The sequence below is a fragment of the Leiobunum rupestre genome, chromosome 5 (assembly GCF_980474605.1).
Source record: "Leiobunum rupestre chromosome 5, qqLeiRupe1.1.hap1, whole genome shotgun sequence".
NCBI classification, from domain to species: Eukaryota; Metazoa; Arthropoda; class Arachnida; order Opiliones; family Sclerosomatidae; genus Leiobunum; species Leiobunum rupestre.
The window spans coordinates 29,462,818-29,485,693 of NC_143388.1; the positions used below are offsets into that span (position 1 = coordinate 29,462,818).

General features: G+C 35.4%; 2 protein-coding genes across 4 annotated transcripts in view; one reads left to right on the forward strand and one right to left on the reverse strand.

Moving 5' to 3' along the window:
- Positions 1-225: 225 nt before the first annotated feature.
- LOC149944074 (EF-hand calcium-binding domain-containing protein 4B-like) lies at positions 226-22,644 on the reverse strand. Of its 2 annotated transcripts, XM_090175979.1 has the most exons (20): positions 22,264-22,644; positions 14,372-14,674; positions 13,894-14,092; positions 13,458-13,607; positions 13,309-13,399; positions 12,804-12,971; positions 12,624-12,739; positions 12,303-12,374; positions 12,173-12,227; positions 11,570-11,742; positions 11,290-11,502; positions 11,037-11,208; positions 10,930-10,983; positions 9,079-9,189; positions 7,001-7,133; positions 5,003-5,084; positions 1,883-1,997; positions 1,703-1,813; positions 401-477; positions 226-343 (listed from the first exon to the last, which is right to left on the reverse strand). In XM_090175979.1, the coding sequence occupies exons 2-20, from the start codon at positions 14,613-14,615 to the stop codon at positions 256-258; spliced, it is 2,424 nt and encodes an 807-aa protein (XP_090032105.1). In that variant the 5' UTR covers positions 14,616-14,674; positions 22,264-22,644; the 3' UTR covers positions 226-255. The 2 variants fall into 2 exon arrangements, with proteins under 2 accessions (XP_090032105.1, XP_090032107.1); XM_090175981.1 differs by lacking the exon at positions 9,079-9,189.
- LOC149944075 (soluble guanylate cyclase 89Db-like) overlaps positions 16,207-22,876 on the forward strand; it is a 32,896-nt gene continuing 26,226 nt past the window's right edge. For both annotated transcript variants that reach the window (XM_090175982.1, XM_090175983.1), the window contains exon 1: positions 16,207-16,298. In XM_090175982.1, coding sequence (XP_090032108.1) covers positions 16,241-16,298 — 58 coding nt within the window. In that variant the 5' untranslated portion in view covers positions 16,207-16,240. The remainder of the gene's footprint in view (positions 16,299-22,876) is intronic.

Below are 22,876 nucleotides of genomic sequence, written 5' to 3' on the forward strand. Positions count from 1 at the left end.
CTAATCATCTAGCTAAATGAAAGCAATTTGCTTTGAAAGCAAAATATAGGTAACCTAATGATTTATTTAATTAAAAACTAGATTTTAAAACACCCTAAGCAAAATTAAGAGATAATATTGTCAGTAATTTAGCAACCTTTCGCTTTGTGAGTTACTTACGCGTGGCCAGCGGACGCGCTAAGTAAATGATTTTCATCATTTTTACATAAAAAGATATATGTAAACTAAAATTTCAATAAAATATTTATTTACAATTTAACTCTTACAACACTTCTTTCGTTTGGTACTGTCTTTTAACTTTAGTGCTTTTTCGATATTTTCATCTTCTCTTTGTTGAAGAAGTCTGTAATCAATTCTGCATAAACATTTCATCTAATAAAATATCTTTTGAAAGACTTACACGGCCATTGCCAACATTGCATCCTCGACTCCTTCTGATGTTTTGGCACTGGTTTCAAAGAATAACGTTCCGAATTCCTAAAATATATGAAATGGTAAGCCTAACATGGATTGATGAGGAACCCAATATTGGTGGGAGCAGGAGCTTTTGGAGCTAGGAGTACTCAACTCTGAGCGTTGATTTAGGGGCTAAAATTTCAAAGGTCATTGATAAATTGAGCGTAATAGGCTTCGAGCTTAGTAAATATAGCGCCATCTGCCTTAATAACCGTCAACTAATTATGTGAAGAAATAGCAGACGACTTTTAAATTTCTAAGTTTTTCGGTTGAACTTTCAGCTGTTGCGCAGAGATAATTTTGAACGAGCAGACAGCTTTCATATATTAAATTTAAAACTCGGTCGGTAGGCGGCGATAATTATGACCAAACTTTGAACTACGCACGAAGCCTATAGTCGGTACCAGTTTTGGACATAAGGCGCTAGTCATGGCATTTGACTACTAAAATAAATGCTCTGACTACTAAAATTAATCGAAATCTGGGGGCTCACTAGTCAATTTGACTAGTGAAAAATTTATCTAAATATTCATAAATAATGGCATATGGCGAATATGGCGTATCATAAATTCATCATTCATCAATCCCATTTTATTTAAAAAAAATTGCGGTGGGCCAAAGTCATGTAACTCCAGTGATAATAAATTGATATTTTAATTCTGACGGGTTAAGCAAAATGTTGGCTGTCCTTCTAGTTTTTATACCCCCATTTCTACCCCCACTAGTCAGTGACTACTAAAATTAATTAAGATAGTAGGCTTACTAGTCAGGCTGACTACTAAAAAATATCCTTGTGTCCAACCCTGGTCACTACGATAAATGGTGAATTGCAATTAAATATTAGCTTCAATAGATGGCGCTTATCATGTTCAATTAACGTGACGTAGCACGTTGTTCTTCTTGGGTGAAACGTCAGTTGAATATTCCTAGCTTGTTGAACAGTGGCGTAACTAAGGACCCGCAGACCCCGCGACCGCGGGGGGGCCCCATGACATTTTCACAAAATAGGGGGCCCTTTCGTTTTAAGTATTGATTTTTTTATTTATTTAAATTTTTAAATGAATTATGCTTTAGCTATTGATAAAAATGTAGAAATCTGGCACATATCCCCAATATTTTCAGAAAAAAAAGTTTTTTATAAAGGGCCCTTTTGATATCCTGCGGGGGAGCCCAAAATTTGTCGTTACGCCACTGTTGTTGAACCACTAGTGGGAGTAAGTTCTTTTTCTGAAACCAATGCACTTACATCCGCTAAATTCTGTCCATCTCTATATTTAATAACTCTGTAATCTTCATTATGACACAGATCTATTTTGTTTCCGATCAACATCAGCACTGTGGATTCGTCTGCACCTTCCTTTTAAAGAAATACAAGAAAGTTGTCAGGCATGTCATGGTCACCGGGAGACAGCAAGGGTTTGATTACTTTAACATCGTCCATCCATGATCTAACACTTCGGAATGAAATCTCGGAAGTGACGTCGTACATCACGATTACTCCGTCAGCTTTACGATAGTACTGCTTCGTTACACTACGAAATCTAATAGGAAATTTTTCATTACATCAATTGTGATATGAAACCAAAATTTAAGAGTAAATTTAATCAGGATTTAATCAGCTAGGCTAATACCCAAGGCACCACCTTAGGCCCAAGTCATCAAGCGACTTTTTAATAGGGTGGCCGAGGAGCTAACCACTCTTAGAAAGTCTGTACACCGGATTACGCTTAGATTACCTCTGCCAAAGGTAGGGACTTCAAAGATTACGCGTAATCCCATTAGTACAGTCAAAGGTACGGCTCTGTACACCGATTACGCGGAGTGATCAGCCCCTCGGGGGTGGCAAAGTGGTTATCACTTTCGCCTCGCAGCAAGAGGAGCTGGGTTCGATTCCAGCTTGTGGCACTAGGTGAAAAATCGGAACCACTCCTTCTGCGTTGAGTTTGTAAGTTCTCTCCCCACTGTTTAAAAGGGTTTTCCACCGAGATCTTCGGTTTCCCCTTCCCCTAAAAACTTGCTGAGGGTAACGGTAATAGTTAGTGTAGGGAGCTGTTGGCTCGCGTGGCATGAAGGGCTTGCCACCACCCTCCTACGCATTGTAACCCGGCCAACAGTTCCTCCGAAACGTTGGATTTTTTAAATAAATAAATTGTGAATTTTAAAACCGTTTTAAGTCTCTTTTCATTCCGTGGAGAGAGAACTTGCAAACTCAACGCAGAAGGAGTGGTTCCGATTTTTCACCTTAGGAGTGTTTAATCGAAATTACCGCTAATTAACCATGACGCTACCTATCTTGCAACAGGGAAACTAAATAGATCTGGAAAACGCGTGGCAACGAATTCAAATTAAGATAATAATGTAAAAATAATCAAATCAGAACAACTATCATTCGCTAAACATTTAATCACGACTTTTACAAACTAGAGAAATGCATTTGAAGCAGAAATTTTACCAAATGTTCCCACCCATTTACGTTGAAACAATATTCATTCAAATCTAATTTACGTTCAAATATTTGTCATCCAACCATTCTTTTTCCATTTGACTCATCACCATCCATTCCTTACCATTACCTCCCAGCAAACAGATAACTGGTTTAAGGGGTTTCCCCTTCCATAAAAACTTGTTGAGGTTAACGGAAATAGTTAGTGTAGGGAGCTGTTGGCTCGATCGCGTGGCATGCAGGGATTGCCACCACCCTCCTACGCATTGTAACCCGGCCACCTGAATTAAAGGCTTCAAAAGTAGCTTGATGACTTAGGCCTAAGGTGGTGCCTTGTGTATTAGCCTAGCTGATTATTATTATTATATTATTATATCTTTAGGATATCCATATATCCAGGTTTGATGTAAATTAGATATTCACTAGATATCCAGATTTGATAAGTATGGAGATCCAGTAGATATCAAAACGCAGGACATATATTGTTGAAATTAAACGTTTTATGAAAAGGATATGTTTAATAACTCTAGTATGTCCCTAGAACACCCCCCAGATACTGAATATATTACGGTTTGATATCTACTGGATCTCCATACCCATTACATCTGGAAATCGAGTGAATATATAATTTACATCAAACCTTGGAGGAGAGAAGTATTCTGGAGTGGAAAAGTCGGGCGCCACCTGCGGCTTTGTAAAATTCCCATCATGCACTTTTTGGTCGGACGTCATCAAGCCAGAATGATGGCAGATAAAGCTGACGTCCGATCAAAAACCGGGGTAGTCTGGGTAATTCTAACAGCAATAGGCCGGAAAGGACGTTCTTATTACCGCTATGGGATTTTCATACCTGGATATATGGTATACTAAAGATATCGTATCCATTGTATTTGCTAGACTTTCCCGATAAAAAGTATGGCGACTAGACATTCCCGACAGTGACAATAGACCCTTCTATAAATTCCTAGCTAACCAGGCCAAACACATTCACAAAGACAACATATAGCGCTACTTCAGTAGGACTAGCCAACTCATTTATTCTTTCGTTTAAAAAATTCTGTTTACGCTAATTCCTATTTGGTTAGTATTTTCTGAAGCGTCACCCTTAAAGTTGATTTTCAAAATATAGCTAAGGTAGCCTACGTGAAGATAGTATATTTCAAAATATAGTAAGTCCATAACTGAAATATTTACAAAATCAATGAGATATAGTCAATTAACTATTTATAATGGTTTGTATAAAACTATAACCGTTAAATGAGTAGGAATTTTATTAAAAATCCACTATTTATCGAGACAACTAGGTACATGAAAAATCGGGCAAACTTCTGCTTCTCTATACACAAAAGTAAATAACCACATAAGTAGTATTTTATAGAACGGTCTATTCCAGAACTCAAAATTACTTTTCACATCCATTCCATAACCGAAAATAATATATCAATCTGATCCTATTCTAAGTACCTAGTTATTCGCACGGTTACCGCGGTAGATGGTGAAAACCGTTTCCATACCGCTTTCTACTACAAACCAACAAGTCCGACGAAACCATAAGTCTGACCCTCTTTCCATACTTTGCTACCTAATTTAAATATGGTTTAGTTTTATCGATGGCGTTTTGAACGTGGTCGCGTATCCTATAAACGCCATTCGAAGTTAAATACTCTTAGCTTGATGAACTCTTGGAAGTATTGAAGACAGTGGCGTAGCCAGGGGGGGGGGGGGTGGCACTTGGCAGGGAGTACTTGTTGCTTCTATATACATGGTTGTATGAACAAAATATTTTTATGACTTGTTTTAAGTAAATGAGGAAAATGTTTACCCCGACCATTGTAAAGATGGTACTACACGACACTATGGGGCTTTTCCACTTCTGTTTAATAACGGCGTATGACACACGCTCGGGTTATTGGAATGTGTAACCGAACGTGTGTCTCTCTAAATTATTAAATAGGAACGAGAAACCCTCCTAATGCTGCGTAGCGCCATCTTCAGCCTGTATTCGGAATAAAAATCTCCCTTCTTTTAAGCAAATAATGGACTGAGTGACGGATAAATTAATATTTCTATATATTTCAGTTATATTTTATAAATTAAATTGACCTTTCTTGACCGGCTGTGTCCCACAACTGAACTGCAATGAAATGACCATCTATGTTGATTGATTTCACTTGAAAATCAACGCCTGTATAATAGAACACGATTTGGTTAATCAAAATTTAACTGCACTAAAATATGGTCCTGACAGTAGAGAGGTTAACGGCAGTATATTTAATGTGGATCACATTTATGAAACTAGGTTTCAAAATCTGGCGCTAATTATGTTAAAAACCAGTTATAGTGCGTGACAGTAAACGATATTACGATTAAGAATATACTCCCTTTAAAGGGCGACATAATGCGGGTAAAATGCCAAAATATGATTGGTCGAATTGCTATCACGAGGCATGGAATAACGAGAGAGGGAACGGCGGCCTTGTGTTGTAAAACTGGTCGTTGAAAACTTTAGGATCCCCCCCTTTCGGTTCATTCCCCCATAATATAGCAGGTACTTGCATGTTCGTTTGCGCACACTTATCGCGCATTCACTCTAGTGCGACCGGCTTAGATGTCCGTATTTTTAAGCTATCCAGTAAGGTACAGCTTGTTTGTTAGAACATACATAGTGGCTTTTTTTATCAAATCAGTACTTAAATCCGTTCTACCACAAGCTTTTATCCATAGTTTGCATTTATCGAATTTTGTTTTCGGTTTAGGAAATGTTAGGAAGTAAACATTCCTCATATGAGGCTCATTGTGGTTCCTGTTGTTATTTCTACAACCCTTATAACAACACTTTTTATAGCTTACCATTTTATAATAAATAACACCAAAATTTTTACTAGGAATAAAAAGAAAACTTAAAATTGATGTAAAAAACTTTTAAGACTTTGCCGAGAGTTGAGAAGTATTTTCAATCTACACCGATAATGGTACGTCCAATAACCTCTCAGCATAGCGATATGATGTAATGCGCGCCAAATATGCGCATTAAGCTTCAGAGGTTCCTACCCGAAAGGGGTGAATGGGGGAAGACATTTTTACCTCGAACGTTTTTAGTACAGGCTTTCCTATTCTTACCGCCGTTCCATCTCTCGTTATTCCATGCACGAGGTACGAAAGAAGATTAGCAATTGTATCTCAGCGTTGCCAACCCGTACGATAATTATCGTTTTGTACGATAATTTAACCTTCCGTACGATGTACAATATCACAACGTACGATATCGGCAATTGTACGATAATTCAGTAGGATGTACGATATTACAACGTACGATATTGACAATTGTACGATAATTCAGTAGAAATTAGTTGAAAATACTAGTTTTGACGCTAAATTATAGTACGCTCTCATAAAAATAGTACCATTTATAATATTATGCAAAATTGTATTTGTACCATAATTATAGTACGTATGGCAACGCTGCCGGTGATTCTCTATTCCTCTATGTCTAAAGCAAAGATAATCTAGACTACTTCAAAAGAGAGAAGAACCGTTCCCTCTTTTAATTTCGCCCCCTTTTCTACTCACTAGTCAGACCTCTAGATAATTTTGAAGCGTACGATAAATAGAACTGAAATACGATAATTTTCGGGTGTTGGTACGATAATTCTATTCGATCAGGTTGGCAACGCTGATTGTATTTTCGGCCAGATTATTTACCCTTTAAGCAAAGCCTTATAGATCAGGGTGACGCAGTTCCCGATCCTAAAGATCACCTTTTTGAAGGTCGATCTCACCATTCCCAAGGTCGAGATCGCCATCCTCAGTGGCGCCGATCCCAATGGGAAAAATCAATAGGGGCTTTGCCCCCTTTGGTAAAACCGCCGATGTTAAAGGCCGTTTACTATTAAGCATCCGTAGCAAGAAAGTGTTGTCAGCAGCCTCATTACAGGTTTATTAAAGAGCTTCGGCCCCCATTGGGAAAAAAGTTATCGGCGCCACTGGCCATGCTTACACTACGCATTTTGAAGGTCAAGATGTCCATTTGGTCCTGGTTAGATATTTTGCATTGCCATGGTAGGTAATTAACCTCTCTATTGTTTGCAAATGAAGATTTACCTATCGTGGCACTGAACGATGGTCTGAAATCATTATGACAGAATCGATGTATGTAGCTGCTTTTTCCAACGGAAGAATCTCCGATAAAAACCACTTTAAATATTCTCTCTGGATTCGACGAGACGTCTGACATCTGAAATCATGTAAACACCAAAAGGCAAATGAGAGACAGTAGCCCTACAGCTTTGCCCAAGTCCGGACATAAGCCCAGGGTAAAATTAATAGGGTAGAGAAGAGGGCTGAGCTTTGAAGTATTCATTCATCAATGAGCTAAAGCACATGTTACGTAATTACCAAATGTGTGCCAATCACAGCCTTTTTTAAATTTATGTTAATAGCAAGAAAAAAATCCGGATTGAATACGGGAGGTTTTGTAAATTGGGGAGAGATGAAAGTTTAAAATTAGAAATTGTGCCGCCCAGGGCACGTCAAATTTCTAAGAATTCTTCCCTTGATAATAATAATTCTCACATCTCAAAATTTTGACGGTCCTTCTAACAGGAAGCTACGTAATCTCTTCTCACTAGTCCTCTTGAGAAGAGTGAGAATGCCTCCGACCATTCTCACTTGGTCTGACAGAGTTGCCAGGTGTACGATCGGGATCGTATTTGTACGATAACTGAATCCGCTGTACGATATACGATCGTACGACAAAAACACGATCTTTCTTTAGAGTGGAAACCTTTATATATCCCTAAATATTGCGGTGGACACTAATGATCTATAGCAGAGGTAATCTCCCAGATTCAAGATTCCCACTTCCAATCACGCTCTTGCGGTTTGGTGCGGGAGTGATAACTGTCGCCACAAATCAGAAATATTTCCCAAATATTTTCTCACGTGTAAGGTTTAATAAACTGTTTTTTTATTATCTTTAAATATATTTTGGGCTTTAGTGAATTGTTTTCAGTTGTACGATCCTTCTTCATCTAATTCGATCGAAATCGAAAAGCTATACGATAATCTGGCAACCCTGCTTGGTCCAAAAGGGCAGGAAATTGTGAATAAAATTGGCAGCTAATATTAAAAGTGTATTAAAAGTTTTAATATAAAAAAAGTGGTTTTTATTGTCGTCTTTTAGTAACTAATGTGTATGTGCCGTGACTATTAGTAAGCTAATATTCTATTCAGTTTGCTTGATGCTGAAGAAAATAAACATTCTGACATAATTGTTGACGAAAATGAATTTCAGAGTTAATTTCCGATGAAATATTTATTTTTAAATTATAAATTAAATGTTTTTTCCTTCATATATTGTCGTGAAATCGTGAAAAAAATAATATTTATTGTCAAAGGCTTAGTTTACAACGTTCGTGGGATTCTCGTAAGCTGCCATCTTTAGAAGAATTTTTTTACATTTGACGCTTTTTAGCGAGATCTCACGGAGAGAAAAATTCTCACGAAGAACTCTTCTCATAAGAAGAATTCCTTTGACCCGCCCCTGGTGAGAGTCGCGAGAGGCACTCGACGCCATTTATGCACGTACAGAAACCGAACAAAAAAAAAACCACAAAGCTAATACATAGTCCACCACTCTTAAGTTTTCTATGCACTTTATCATCTTTAGCGTTTGGAAAGTACAAGAGATGACACACTTTTGGAAATTATGTCACTTTTGGCCAAAGCTAGGTAACGTTACTTGATGGCAACTAGGAGAAACAAACACAAGGAGAACGCAGCTAGCCTGTAAACACGCTAACGCAGTGCTGTGTACAAATTTCATTGGACGAACCTTTACGCCGAATGTTTTACGGAAAGGGGGAAGACAATTTCCGAATTTTCCCCTTCCGACGGCAGCAGGCGCTAAGAGGTCTAACCAATGAAAACTATACGCGAGAAAATGCACGACTTTAGACGGGTGGCGTTCTCGTTGTGTGGGGTGCTGTGTTTGTTGCTCCTAGATGGCATTGAGGTAGCCACTTAACTTTACCACGCTTCTCAACCTCAGTAATTTGCCCCGCAAAAGCGATAGCTTCGGGTGAATACAAAGCGCGATTTGCAGATTTCAGATGCTTAAACATTGAATTAAAAGCTTAAGCGAGCTTAAGCGATGTCCACAGTTTTGAGGCTTCAATTACCTGACACACCTCACTCCTGATACTGCTGTCTACGGAGCTAGGGTACGGAGAGGCGTCACTTATTGAGCTATTAGGTTTGGGACTATACCTAAGTTTCACTTTCCATTTTTCCTGAAAACCCAAGCACGATACGAAAGATCAAAACCAATGTGTAGTGATGTATTTCAGGGTTAATGGTGAGATGATGGTAATGGCATAATAACTCCTACGTGAGATGATATTAATGGTGTAATAACGCTTACGTGAGATGATCTTAATAGAATAATAACGCCTACGTGAGATGATCTTAATAGAATAATAACGCCTACGTGAGATGATCTTAATAGAATAATAACGCCTACGTGAGATGATTTAATAGCATAATAACGCCTACGTGAGATGATCTTAATAGAATAATAACGCCTACGTGAGATGATCTTAATAGAATAATAACGCTTACGTGAGATGATCTTAATAGAATAATAACGCCTACGTGAGATGATCTTAATAGCATAATAACGCCTACGTGAGATGATCTTAATAGAATAATAACGCCTACGTGAGATGATCTTAATAGAATAATAACGCCTACGTGAGATGATCTTAATAGAATAATAACGCCTACGTGAGATGATCTTAATAGAATAATAACGCCTACGTGAGATGATCTTAATAGAATAATAACGCCTACGTAAGATGATCTTAATGGTATAATAACGTCTCCGTGAGATGATTTTACTGGTATTATAACTGCTCCGTGAGATGATTTTACTGGTATTATAACTGCTCCGTGAGATGATTTTACTGGTATTATAACAGCTCCATGAGAGGATTTTAATGGTATTATAAGTGCACCGTGAGATGATCTTAATGGTATAATAACTCCTACGTGAGATGATCTTAATGGTTTTAGAATTGCTCCGTGAGATGATCTTAAGGGTATAATAACTTATCCGTGAGAACGGTGAGATGATTATAATGGTATTATAACTACTCCGTGAGATGATTTAAATGGTATGATCACTTCTCGGCGAGAAGATTTTAAGGGTATAATAACTTCTCCGAGAGATTATTTTAATGGTATTATAAGTGCTCCAAGAGATTATTTTAATGGTATTATAAGTGATCAGAGAGATTATTTTAATAGTATTATAAGTGATCAGAGAGATTATTTTAATGGTATTATAAGTGCTTCGTGAGATGATCTTAACGGTATAATAATTCCTACGTGAGATCCCCTTAATGATATAATAACTGCTCTGTGAGATGATCTTAATGGTATAATAACTTCTCCGTGAGATAATCTTAATTTGTTTTACGATTGTTCCATTAGATGATCTTAATGGTAAACTAACTCCTTGGTGATATGATTTTAATGATATTATAACTGCTCCGTTAGATGATCTTAATTTTATAATAACTCATCCGTGAAATGATATAATTGTATTTTACCTCCTACATGAGATAATCTTAATGGTATTATAACTACTCAATGAGATGATCATAATCATATTACAATGGCTCCGTAAGATAATCTTTATGGTATTATAACTGGTCAGTCATATGATATCAATGGTATTAAAACAGCTCCGTGAGATTATCTCGAAGTATAAAGATCATTTCATGGTGCTGTTATAAAAATTATTTTATCTAAACGGAACCCCCATGATAATTGTTTTTTAAACCACTGAGAGATTTTACGAAACATGACATGTAAATTTTATGATTTCTATAAATGATAAAAAATGATAACTACAGGCTTATGATCGTTTCCTATTCTTAAAGCACTATAGATGGAGGACCATGGACCAGTTCCCTGGTATTTACCATAGTACCACTACAAAAGGATTTTAAATGGTATTAAACACTAACTTGAGTTTCACCGTCCGTGTCGCTATAGATGCTACGTTTGACTTTCCACTCGCCCTGTAAGAAGAATTTGTTAAATGAACATTGGACACAATCATTGACCATTTTACTTTATTCATGGCGTTTCCATTTAAAGGGACTTCGGTAAAATATGAAGACGGTGAATCTTGTCTAAAACTTGGTGAGTCTTGTCGAATACTCGGAGAACCGGGCCTTAAGTAGGGCGAGTACTGGCCGGAAGTGGGAGAGTCCTGTCTGGTAGAATTCAATTGAGATACAGAACTGTAATAGAAACAGTGAAACGTAACACGGTAGACGAGTGTTAATATTAGTACTGATGAATAATCTAAAAATCAACGTTACCTCTTAGTGAAGCGTTTGACTTGGCAGCTTCCGCTACCCGTACTTCCACTTCCGCTGGCAATGGAGTTGCATTCGCTCTTCTCTTCCAATGAGAAAGAAGGAGATGAACGGTTAAGGGGCTGGAAGTAGGTGTCATCGACTTCGTAATCAACGGCGTTATTCCGAAGAAATGGGTTATATTTGTAAAAAGAGTTCGTTTCCTTCACCACCGGCCTGCGACGGAAGTAAATCTAATTAACCGGAAGCTATTATCTAATAATTACGTCGGAGTAATTAGGACCTGGTTAGTTCTTCGATGTAGTCGCTCATGGTGCTTCCTCTCCGGGCGTCAATGGCGGGGACCGAAGGCGCCTGTACAGGAACAACAATAGGAACATCCGATTCCGAAATCAAGGACGAAGGACCGCTTCCTTTCACCGACGGAACGCGTTCGAAATCTAGAGCGTTTATGCCCTGTTGAAAAATTAATACTTAATTAAATCTCAAGTTTACGCTAGGCTTAATTAGCCACAGAGTCATTTAAATTCCGGAAATAGAGGATGTAGGGCTTGCCACCACCCTCCTACGCATTGTAACCTGGCCACCCGAATTAATGGCTTTAAAAGTCGCTTGATGACTTAAGCATAAGGTGGTGCCTTGGGGATTAGCCTAGCTGATTATTATTATTATTATTATTATTATTATTATTATTATTATTAAATGCCAAATTATAATTCGTTGGATTTGCTCCTACGCATTGTAATCCGGCCACCTTTTTAAAGACATAATAAGTCGCTAGATGACTTGGACCTAAGGTGGTGCCTTGGGTATTAGCCTAGCTGATTATTATTATTAATTCTGGACGAATTTTTCAAATGATTCTGTGGCCCTTGAAATCACTTACTTGTCCATTTAATATTAGACAATCTTGCTCATCCAACAACTGTTTATTTACACTTCTAATTGTAAAATAATAACAATTCATTGTCAGGAATTGATTATCAAATACAAATCATAGTGAAATCTGGCTGTACCTCAACATGTCGAGTTGTTTGACTAGGCCTTCCCGTTCCAGAGCGATACCCTCCGACACTTTAAGAACAGATCTGTCTCAATTAACGGAAGGATTAAGTATATTAACAAAATTTTTGAACTAGAAGCCACGATGAACCCATATAAACCCTTCAACGTGAGAGACCAAAGGAACTTAAATTACACTTAGCATTCGAAATTTGATCACCAGAAAATCCAGCAACCCAATACGGAACAGCGAGAAATCCAACCACCCAGTACAAACATACAGAAAATCAAGCGACCCATTACGGAACAATAATAAAAAAACTTGGGACAATTACTTCATTCTTATTCGCTTTTCACTAATGTCGTTCTGTCGAAGGATATCCAAGTTTTTCTGCATCTCTTGAAGCATCTGCTCAGATTGAAACAGTCGCTTTTCCAGTTCGTTTCTTTCCTACTTGAAACAACACGAATTAAACCGAGTTGCCAATGACATTAAGATACTGGCAACACCCCACCCGTTCCAATTTCGCGTTTTTCTGCTTCGCTTCACTCTCCATAACATTTAAATTTTTAAATTCACTCTCCATCTGATTCTGTCTCGAAACTAGTTCCTGCAGTTGCTGGTTCTTTTCTTGTAGCTCAAACTCCAGCTCTTCGCGTTTTTTGCGTTCTTTCGTGCGCTCCTGAATTATATGTTAAAATTAATTTAATGTAAAATTTAGTAGTTTAAGATTCGTTCACACGATACAACTTTTATTGGTCAATTTGTCAAACCATTTTTATTCACTCAACTGATTTCAAAGTGTGAAAATGCCAGGTTACCAAGCTGTTATTGCTACATAAATCGTCGGCTGAGAGCAATATCCACGTAATTTCTTAAGATTTGTGTACATTGTTACGTGTATTTTGCTCTCAGCCGACGAAATATACTAGGCGCATAGTTAGAAAAATAAAACAATGACCAATTGACCTATTAAAGTTATAAAGTGTGAACGTCCCCTTTAAAATCGGAACACGAACTTCAGCTAGGCGATCGGTACGATCGTTTTCCATTAACTGTTCCATTTCCTCGTAAAGATGACGCACTTGCTCGTCGTGAACGTTGGAACGGCTGAAACCAAACAAGTGAATCTACCTAGTCCTATATGCCCAAACTGTACAACACTAACTTCTTAAGAACTGTTTCTAGTTGCGAGAAGTCCTTTTTAGTTTTCTTTAACTCCGAAATGACCTGGACTAGAAAGGATTCGAAATGTTCCACCATGTCTCTGTCATCCTTCTTCAACGACCGCCAAATATGCTTCATTTCGTCATTATCGCTGAAAAGGTTTGCAAAAACGTTAAATCAGCTATAAAAACGCATTTTACACATTAGGTGAATAATTATCGCCTGCTACAAGCTGTCCGGAACTACACAACTGATAATTTCTTCCATTCATATGCAGCGAATGCAATTCTGGATTTAAACAATTGGAAAGCCTGTGCTAGGAGACCCGTGGAAGCTTTAAAACAGTGGTAGAAGCCCATTGTAGCCAAATTGTAGCTCAAAATTGGTAGTCATTTGCATCAGAGCAAGCGAAAGCTATTCACAATATCAATATTTACTCTTGGAAAAGATCTTGAGCGCCTAAATTTTCCAGCAAAGCGTAAAAATGTTCATCTTCACTTTCTTCAATAACAGCGTCCACCGAGTTGCAAAAGGAGAAACGATGGGAATCCAAGTAATTGGTAGGTTCTTCGACGACCTTGGCCTTCTTTTCGGGCGGGACAGTACGGAGGTTGGTTTCGACGCCGGTAAACATGCCTAAAGACCACAGATGGGTAAAAAAACTGCACCATTTCGAAAAGATACCATGCAGAACCAGAAGACCGTTCCATAAATACACCTCCGGTATTTTGTACATATACATAATCGCGTTGACACATACGCGAGATCCTATACTGACTTTATCTCGATACGGTAAATGATAGATTCAAGCGTCTCTATAACCCTCCACCATCGATACTGTCTTATCTGTCCTTATCAAATATTTAACACCTCTCGGTGGCGTAAGTATTGATGGAGATGTTATTAGCCTCTTACCGAACCCTTCGGTGAATTCGTCCAAAGTGAGGTAGCCGTTCGAGTCCTCATCTAGCGTATCGAACACTTCCTCCAGTTGATCGGGGGAAAGCGGAAGTTCACCCTGGAGCCTTTGCATATCCCTTTTGCAGATAAAGCCCTTATTTTCTTTATCGCACAATTCGAACAGTTCGTGAGCTTTGGCGACGACCACGTTTTTCACGTCGTCGCTAGATGAATCCAGCGACTGCACTTGGTTGCTCATCTTCGCCAATTGTCCTTCTCTCGTTTAGCTACTCATGTCGTTTTCGACCAAACGAACCACTGAAAACACAAATCGTTAAAAACGATGAGAATTTACATATAATGGATCGAGAAAAAAGAGGGAAATAATACGGAACTACTGGGATTAAATATATTTCGCTTTTTGGGACGATTGCCAAGATTTATACTTCTGTCGTAATATTTGTAGACGTGAGCTCGTACATGCGTATTAGCTTTTTATTTAAGACGTACTCCACACGACAAACAATAGGGATTTTTATTATTATATCCAGTCGCATTCAGTTGGAAAAGGTTCGTTAAAATTTATGTTCGGAATGACCTCGTTCGGGGAAAGGTAAAACGCGTTTTAACCTCAAACGCGACGGCGGGCAACGACGACTGTATGATTATAACCTTAACGCAATTAGATTAAAACGAATGCATACGGTACACGAGCTTAACAGTATACTAGTATTATTGCGTCGGCATAATGACATAAACTCTATTTTTTAAATATATAAATCTACCCTTAAAAATCAATAAAATTTAATGTAACGTACGTAGTTAAATGCGCTAGACTTTGAAGCTCTCACGTTAAGATTTACTCGAAGAGTTACGTATTGTATTTTGAAAAGGAAAACTATATTTAAAATTGTAAAACAAAACTTTTATTCACAGGGCGATATTTCAAAATTTTTTAATTATAAGTGAAGAAAATCTACAGAAGGAATAGAAACTGAATTTGCCACAATGCGTTAAAACTATCTAGAAGTGTGATACTACGAACTAGCTAGCAGCTTCCGGTTACTAACTAGCTGGGACCCATTCACCTTTAAAATGAATTCCAAATAAAAGTGTTTTTATATTAAACTGACTTATTACTTAACTTTTTGTACATTTTAAAGCGTTTTTATAAGTACAATTGTTATTATTCTAAATGTAGATTTGAAACAAAAAAAATAGGAGGTGCCCTAACATTCAAAGTTATGAAATTCGTTGTCAGGTGACCATGCTCTCAAAACATGACGCATTGAAGGTTGAATTGAATCACCAATGACATCAAATATGGAGTAAACAACATTTGTAGTTGGAGCTATGCACGATTCAATAGGGGTTACCAAAATTATAAATTATTAAATTTTGTAATTGAAATACCATCTTGATAAATGGTGAGATATTCTTAAGAACTATGTAAAAAAAACTACACTTTAATCTTGTCATAACGATGAAGAAGAAATTACGTTACAGAATTACGTCGAAAACCATACGGTAAAAATAAGGTATATCAATTGATATATTGGTAAAATATGAACAGTTTTGGAGTACTCTATAGCGTTAGTTATTGCTAGTAGTCTTCGCTCGGTCGTAATAATAATTATATTACAATGATCATCTTTCATTTGCATAAATCCTTGTTTGTAATTATGTATGAGCCTTTAACGCGAAGAGTTTCCAAACTCGGGTACGTTTACAGCCAATTTTTTGTCGTAAAATTATTTCAGGGTTATAAAGAAGAAGCTAAATAACAAGAGAACCAATTTCTTTGGTTAGTACGCCTTGCACCGTTCGCGCTTTTGGTTGATTTGTTTCTGCAGTCGGAAATTTAGTTTCCTTTCAAAATCTATCATGTCCATCATGGCTGAGCCAGTGATAATGAAAAAATGGTACCGGGATGTGGGAGAAGGTAGGTGCTTTCTTTATTAATTTTTTCCTACGTATGATATCACCGTAGCTCCAATTTCTATATACCCATATAAAACGATTTACCAAAAATTATAAATTTATCATATCATATCTGCCTTAAATCAATTTAGATTAAATCATCGATTATTTGTTAAAATTATTGATTGGTTCAAATAAAAATAAAACAAAATTTCTATATACCCCTAAAACTATTTACTAAAAATAAATAATCTTTCATATTATATCTGCCTTAAATCAATTTAGATTAAATCATCGATTATTTGTTAAAATTATTGATTGATTCAAATAAAAATAAAACAAAATTTCTATATACCCTAAAACTATTTACTAAAAATAAATAATCTTTCATATTATATCTGTCTTAAATCAATTTAAATTAAATCATCGATTATTTGTTAAAATTATTGATTGATTCAAATAAAAATAAAACAAAATTTCTATATACCCACATAAAACTATTTACCAAAAATAATAAATTTATCATATCATATCTGCCTTAAATCAATTTAAATTAAATAATCGATTATTTGTTAAAATCATTGATTGATTAAAATATAAATAAAAACCATTTCTATATACCCATATAAAACGATTTACCAAAAATAATTAATCTTTCATATCATATCTGCCTTAAATCAATTTAAATTAAATAATCGATTATTTGTTAAAATCATTGATTGATTAAAATAAAAATAAAAACAATTTCCATATACCCATATAAAATGATTTACGAAAAATAATTAATCTTTCATATCGTATTTGCTTTAAATCAATTTAAATTAAATCATCGATTATTTGTTAAAATCCTTGATTGATTAAAATAAAAATAAAATAAAAATCTTGTAAATAAAATCTCCTACTTCAATTTCGAAATGAAATTATAAAACCAAAATGAAAAGTGATTCAGTTTGTAAAATTATAACAAACAGAACTGAAATTTAATAGTAGATCGTTTTTCATTGCGCCATTGATAAACCTTACAGTTTACTTACTTCTCACTCAATCTAGTGAGAAACTAATACCATGTTATTAGTGTTTTGATTATGAAGTCATATTTATTTTTTCTTCAAAACAAAACAAAAACAATCTCAGAACTGTGTTTGAATGCGTAAAGTTACCCAGATTTTCAAAGGTTTATTTTTCTCATAATTTAGTCGCCTTTGGCATTTTACCTTGATATTTGCCTACGCGAAAGAGTTTCGAGACGAGCATTGGAAATTAACACCACCTGTAGTACGTAAATGTAACAGTGCTTTAAAATTAATAGTACTGCAGATTACTAGTACTAAGGGCTAGGAAACCAATACTTGGGAAAAGCATATTTGGTTTTAAATCTAGAATTATAACTTTAGTAATCTCAATATGAAAGTGCACAAAAATAAAGTTAAAATAATTCCAAAAAATTCAGCCTAATGTAATAGTTCTTTTTATAAAATAACCTTGGCTCTCTTGTTGAAATGATGACTACCCGCTTCAGCTGTGGATCCGTTTTCTATCCCACTAAAGAGCTGATGAAATCATTCTTAGGCATTGGCTTAACTATTCCAGGGCAACATTTCAACAAGTTGGGCAAGCGTAAAGACATTTTATAAAATCAACTATTGAATTTCTTTCAAAAGTCAAGAATTTCGACTTGCTTGATTTTGCTCTGAAATATGATTATTTGTTATAAAAATATTCATTCTCTTAAGTAACGTAATAAAGCAAATTAATATAGTCACATTTTTCTTAAATTACAAAGGCCAATATGACGACCAAAACACTATCTAAGCCGCAATAATTTTCAATAAAAATGCCATCAAGTATGCCGGAACTGACTCGGGGAAACTATCTAATAAAGATAAGACGTTTTAGAAGCTCGCTACATCCACTTCATGCGGGTCATTCGATACATAACACAAGATAGAGTCGGTTGAAGCATCTCCGTCACTTATCAAACCATCGCTTATTAAAAGTTCCTCATAGACTCATCATACAATCTCAAACAAAATATAATCTATTCATGTGGATGTTCAGAAAAGGCCTTTGTGCTTTTATTATTCAAAGCGTAGACTCGAAAAATCTTTTGTACGTTTTGCCCTGACGAGATAGCTATGTCTAGATTTCTACCAAATGAAATTTTGGCTATTCTTGGCTGTATAATCTTTGCTGTAATTCTGTCACCTAGGAGCAACAAACACAAGAACAACGCAGCTAGCCTTTAAACACGCTAACGCAGTGTTGCGTACAAATTCCATTGGACGAGCCTTTACGCTGAGCGTTCTACGGAAAGGGGGAAGACAATTTCAGTATTTCCTCATTCCGACGGCAGCAGGCGCTAAAACGTCTAACCAATAAAAACTGTACACACGAAAATGCACGACTGTTGACGGGTTGCGTTCTCCTTGTGTGGGGTGCTGTGTTTGTGGCTCCTAGCTGTCACATTCTTTTTAAAAATCTTAAACATGACATTTGTGTATATACCTAGTTTGTAGCTAAGGGAGGTGCCTATGTTCTCCATGGAAACCAGGAGTGGAGATCAAAAGTTCAAAACATTTCGCTCGTAGCTACTAAATAGGTAGACATTTTGTTAGTAATCTCATGGAAGTGACAAAATGTACACAAATTTGATTTATACTTCCATATTTTTAAGTTAATATCGTTATGGGTCCTAAACCAAACAAGATAAGATTTTTAACCCGGGTTATTAAAATAAAATAGCAAATGACGACAGGGATATTTACGAAAATAAATTGGCAAAGTTTATCAAATTAGGTCTTTGTGGTGATCTCTTTTACAATTACCTTCGGTATTGAATAAAATGACAATTTTCGGTATACTTTCTAATTGAACTACTCGAACAATTTTTAACCAATTCTTATTAATCATATGAAAATAATTAAAATCCGCACACAGATTATTGAAACTGTTAACCCTCACATTGTAGGGTTCATTCTTGCTCAAATTACATTTTTATTCTTGGTGCATATATCTGTACTTGGAACTGAATCATTGATGACGTAGGGATGCAAACTATGTCTAGGAACCTATAAAATATTTTGATTTATACAAAATAGATAATTTTGTATAAACTATTTGCTTTAAAATTTAATAATAAGCTTGTTTATCGTTTAAAGTACAACAATAGGACCCTTAATTTTAAAAAGAAAAAAGCAGTACTTCGAGGCGGTTACAAAATGAATACTAAAAATTGAAGCATGTAACTTTTGGCTAAGATAAAAGTGTAGTAACTTTTGGTTAACCACCATTAAAAAGAACATGAAATAAGTAAATAAATCGTCTGCTAACACGCTAACGTGACTAGTTTTTAACGTAACTAGCACCAAACACACCTAACATCATAAACATGCAAGTTCATATTCCCTTTAAAATTGGATAGATTGAAAATACACGTCAAGATACTCAGCTTAAATGGCAGACTTGCAGTAGTAATTAACATAAATTAAAAAAATAAACGTAGTCTGTGTTGGTATTTCCGTTAATTACCAAATATTCCTGGAAGTATTTAAAATTAGTTTGGTTTTAAAAAATGGGATCAGACTGAGGCACTACAGAAATGTGTAAATTCGTAAACATATGGTTGAATGCGGGTAGTATTATTTTCCCTCATCTGACCCACATTTCCGTCTGTACACAAAACTAGGCCTACTAAGTTAAATACCGACGGCTCGGTGAGTCCCAAAGAAGAAAAATAAAAGTGAAATTGGGCCATTGGCAATTAATATTAGCCCCCAAAAAGTTCTCTATCTGCCGTCGTAAACAATCGATCCAGCTTAATTAATTCATTTCGGCCCCAAAATCGAGGGCAGACGCAGACGGTGTGAAGTTTTCAAGAAAATAAACACCTGAATGTTACGTACGAAGGAGATAGTGTTTTACTTTTCAAGGCTCGCCTAGTTATTCTTAATCGACTGAGTATCTATCGAACAAATGGGACTTAATTGATAAGGTTTCTCGTTACCGGATTTGATAACGAGGGGCGCTCGACGGGTGTTGGAGGAAATGTTCGAAAAATGTCATTTTTCCCCGCGGAGATGTTATTAAAAAGTGACAATTATTACATATTTTCGTAATAAATGAAATTAATTGAGTTAATTTTTGTGTAGCTCCTGATATTACCGATTGTTTGAGAAATAAATTTAATATTAGATAATATATTATTTTTATATTATTTTATTATTATATTATTTTTATATTATTTTATTATTATATTATTTTTATATTATTTTATTATTATATTATTTTTATATTATTATATTATTTTTATATTATTATATTATTTTATATTATTATATTATTTTTATATTATTCTATTATTATATTATTTTTATATTATTCTATTATTATATTATTTTTATATTTTTCTGTTATTATATTATTTTTATATTATTCTATTATTATATCATTTTTATATTATTCTATTATTCTATTGTTTTTATATTATTCTATTATTCTATTGTTTTTATATTATTCTATTATTATTTATTTTTATATTATTCTATTATTATATTATTTTTATATTATTCTATTATTATATTATTTTTATATTTTTCTGTTATTATATTATTTTTATATTTTTCTATTATTATATTATTTTTATATTATTCTATTATTATATCATTTTTATATTATTCTATTATTCTATTGTTTTTATATTATTCTATTATTCTATTGTTTTTATATTATTCTATTATTCTATTATTTTTATATTATTCTATTATTATATTATTTTTATATTATTATATTATTATATTATTTTTATATTATTATATTATTATATTATTTTATATTAACTAATAACTAATTTAATTGGTATTTTTCATACTTGACCTGAACCAGACAGAATTGTGTCGTAATGTTATTGATCTTAAAATTCTATTATAAAATTTAAATAATATTATTATTAATATGACTAAAGTACGTCGTGTGAAATTCGTACTATTAATAAGTACTTTTCTTAATAAATATTAAGGTTAACTGTGGAGATTTTAGTTGATTAGTTACAGCGTAGTATCTTAAGGCTAATTTTGTTTAATCGCTTCTAGCTCTATTTAACTATTGATTTAAATTGTCAAAAGTATTTTAAGTACTAGATAATACCAGTGGCGTAGACAAGGGGGGTTTCCGGGTCCAGACCCCCCTTGGTCCTACCTTTGACTGTACTAAAGTTTCACCCCTTATCGACCCCCCTCCTAACATTCACATAGTTCGACCACCCTTGACGAATTTCTCGCTACGCCACTGGATAATAGTGTACTTAATTATAAAAAATTAGTATCGCGTGTAAAAATAGAGAAATAGAAATGATCTACTTGACTAGTCAATAAATAAATCCATTATGGAAAATTAACAACGGGTTCAAAGATAGTTAAAATATAAGTTAAACATTTAAAGTGGACATCCTATCTATACAAAGGGTGAGTTAGGAATTGACACCAGTTTGAAATATGTATCGTACCAGAAATATCCACCTAGACTAAATAAGTTAACCGTGTACACTTGCAGGCTCGATGGTACTGTCCCTCCAAACCACGAAAACATACACCCCAGTACAGCACATAAATTATTTCTCCTTACGATATAATATATTAAAATTACTCTGCCTAGGGATATTTTCTTTATTATAAACTATACTTCAGCGATGTTATAGTTATAGGAACTAACTACATGATCCTTTTCAACCGCTAACTATGTTTCTTCCGAAATCAACATGTATGTTCCAAATGAATAACACTACACAGTGGCGTAGCTAAGACACCCTAGCCTCCCCCCACGCGAAACTCTTTTCGGGGTTTTAATCGGTATCTAGTATATTATTTGATAGGAATTTAAGGGCCCCCTGAAGCCCCGTGGCCCTCCTGGATTGCGGGGGGCCTTATTTACGCCACGCATAGAGGAAGACAAGAGGTATAAAATATACTTCTGGTCCAAGTTGAAATTCTTACCATGACCTAGAGCAGCGATCAGTACAGAGAAAACTACTCCAGCGGGTCAAGTCCTCGAGAAGAGTCCCAAACAAAGAGTGAAAATACAGTTTGAAATACAATGAATAAGTCCGCGTCCGCAACTTGACTGGGGACTTTGAAATAAGAAGAGTGATTACGCGTAACACATAAAATTGTAGTGGTATTTCACGGCGCGCAAAGTATGTGTTGATCCTTCGGGCAGGTGCGTTATTGGAAGAGTAGCCTTTACACCTTCGCCGTGAGCGTAGGCCGACTATCATAAACTGCACAGCGACGTTCGTCCCATTTACAGACAATGTCGAGCGCTATTCTCAAAGTATTGAGTACGCGAAGCGAATGAGGAGAGGACACACGACTCGATTGACATCCAGCAGCGGAATGATAAGCCCCGATGATCTCACCGAAACTATACCTCTATCTTTAACTAGGGATTATTATAGTACACTATCTGTACATTACCTTTTTCAAGGTGCAGCGCACTTCGGTCGCGTTTTACCGCAATTTAATTGAAGGTTTACGTGCTAAAACCAACAGTACACTCTACAGTCGTGTATGCGGAGCTTGGGTCAAAGCTCTAAGTTGGGAAATACAT

Excerpts from the sequence above, each read along its gene's own strand:
- LOC149944074 (XM_090175979.1), bottom strand. The coding sequence starts at position 14,615 with ATGAGCAACCAAGTGCAGTCGCTGGATTCATCTAGCGACGACGTGAAA. Across the intron at positions 11,743-12,172 it reads GTCTAATATTAAATGGACAA|GGCATAAACGCTCTAGATTT; the intron begins GTAAGTGATTTC and ends ATTTTTCAACAG. Across the intron at positions 10,984-11,036 it reads ATGGAAACGCCATGAATAAA|GGCGAGTGGAAAGTCAAACG; the intron begins GTAAAATGGTCA and ends TTCTTCTTACAG.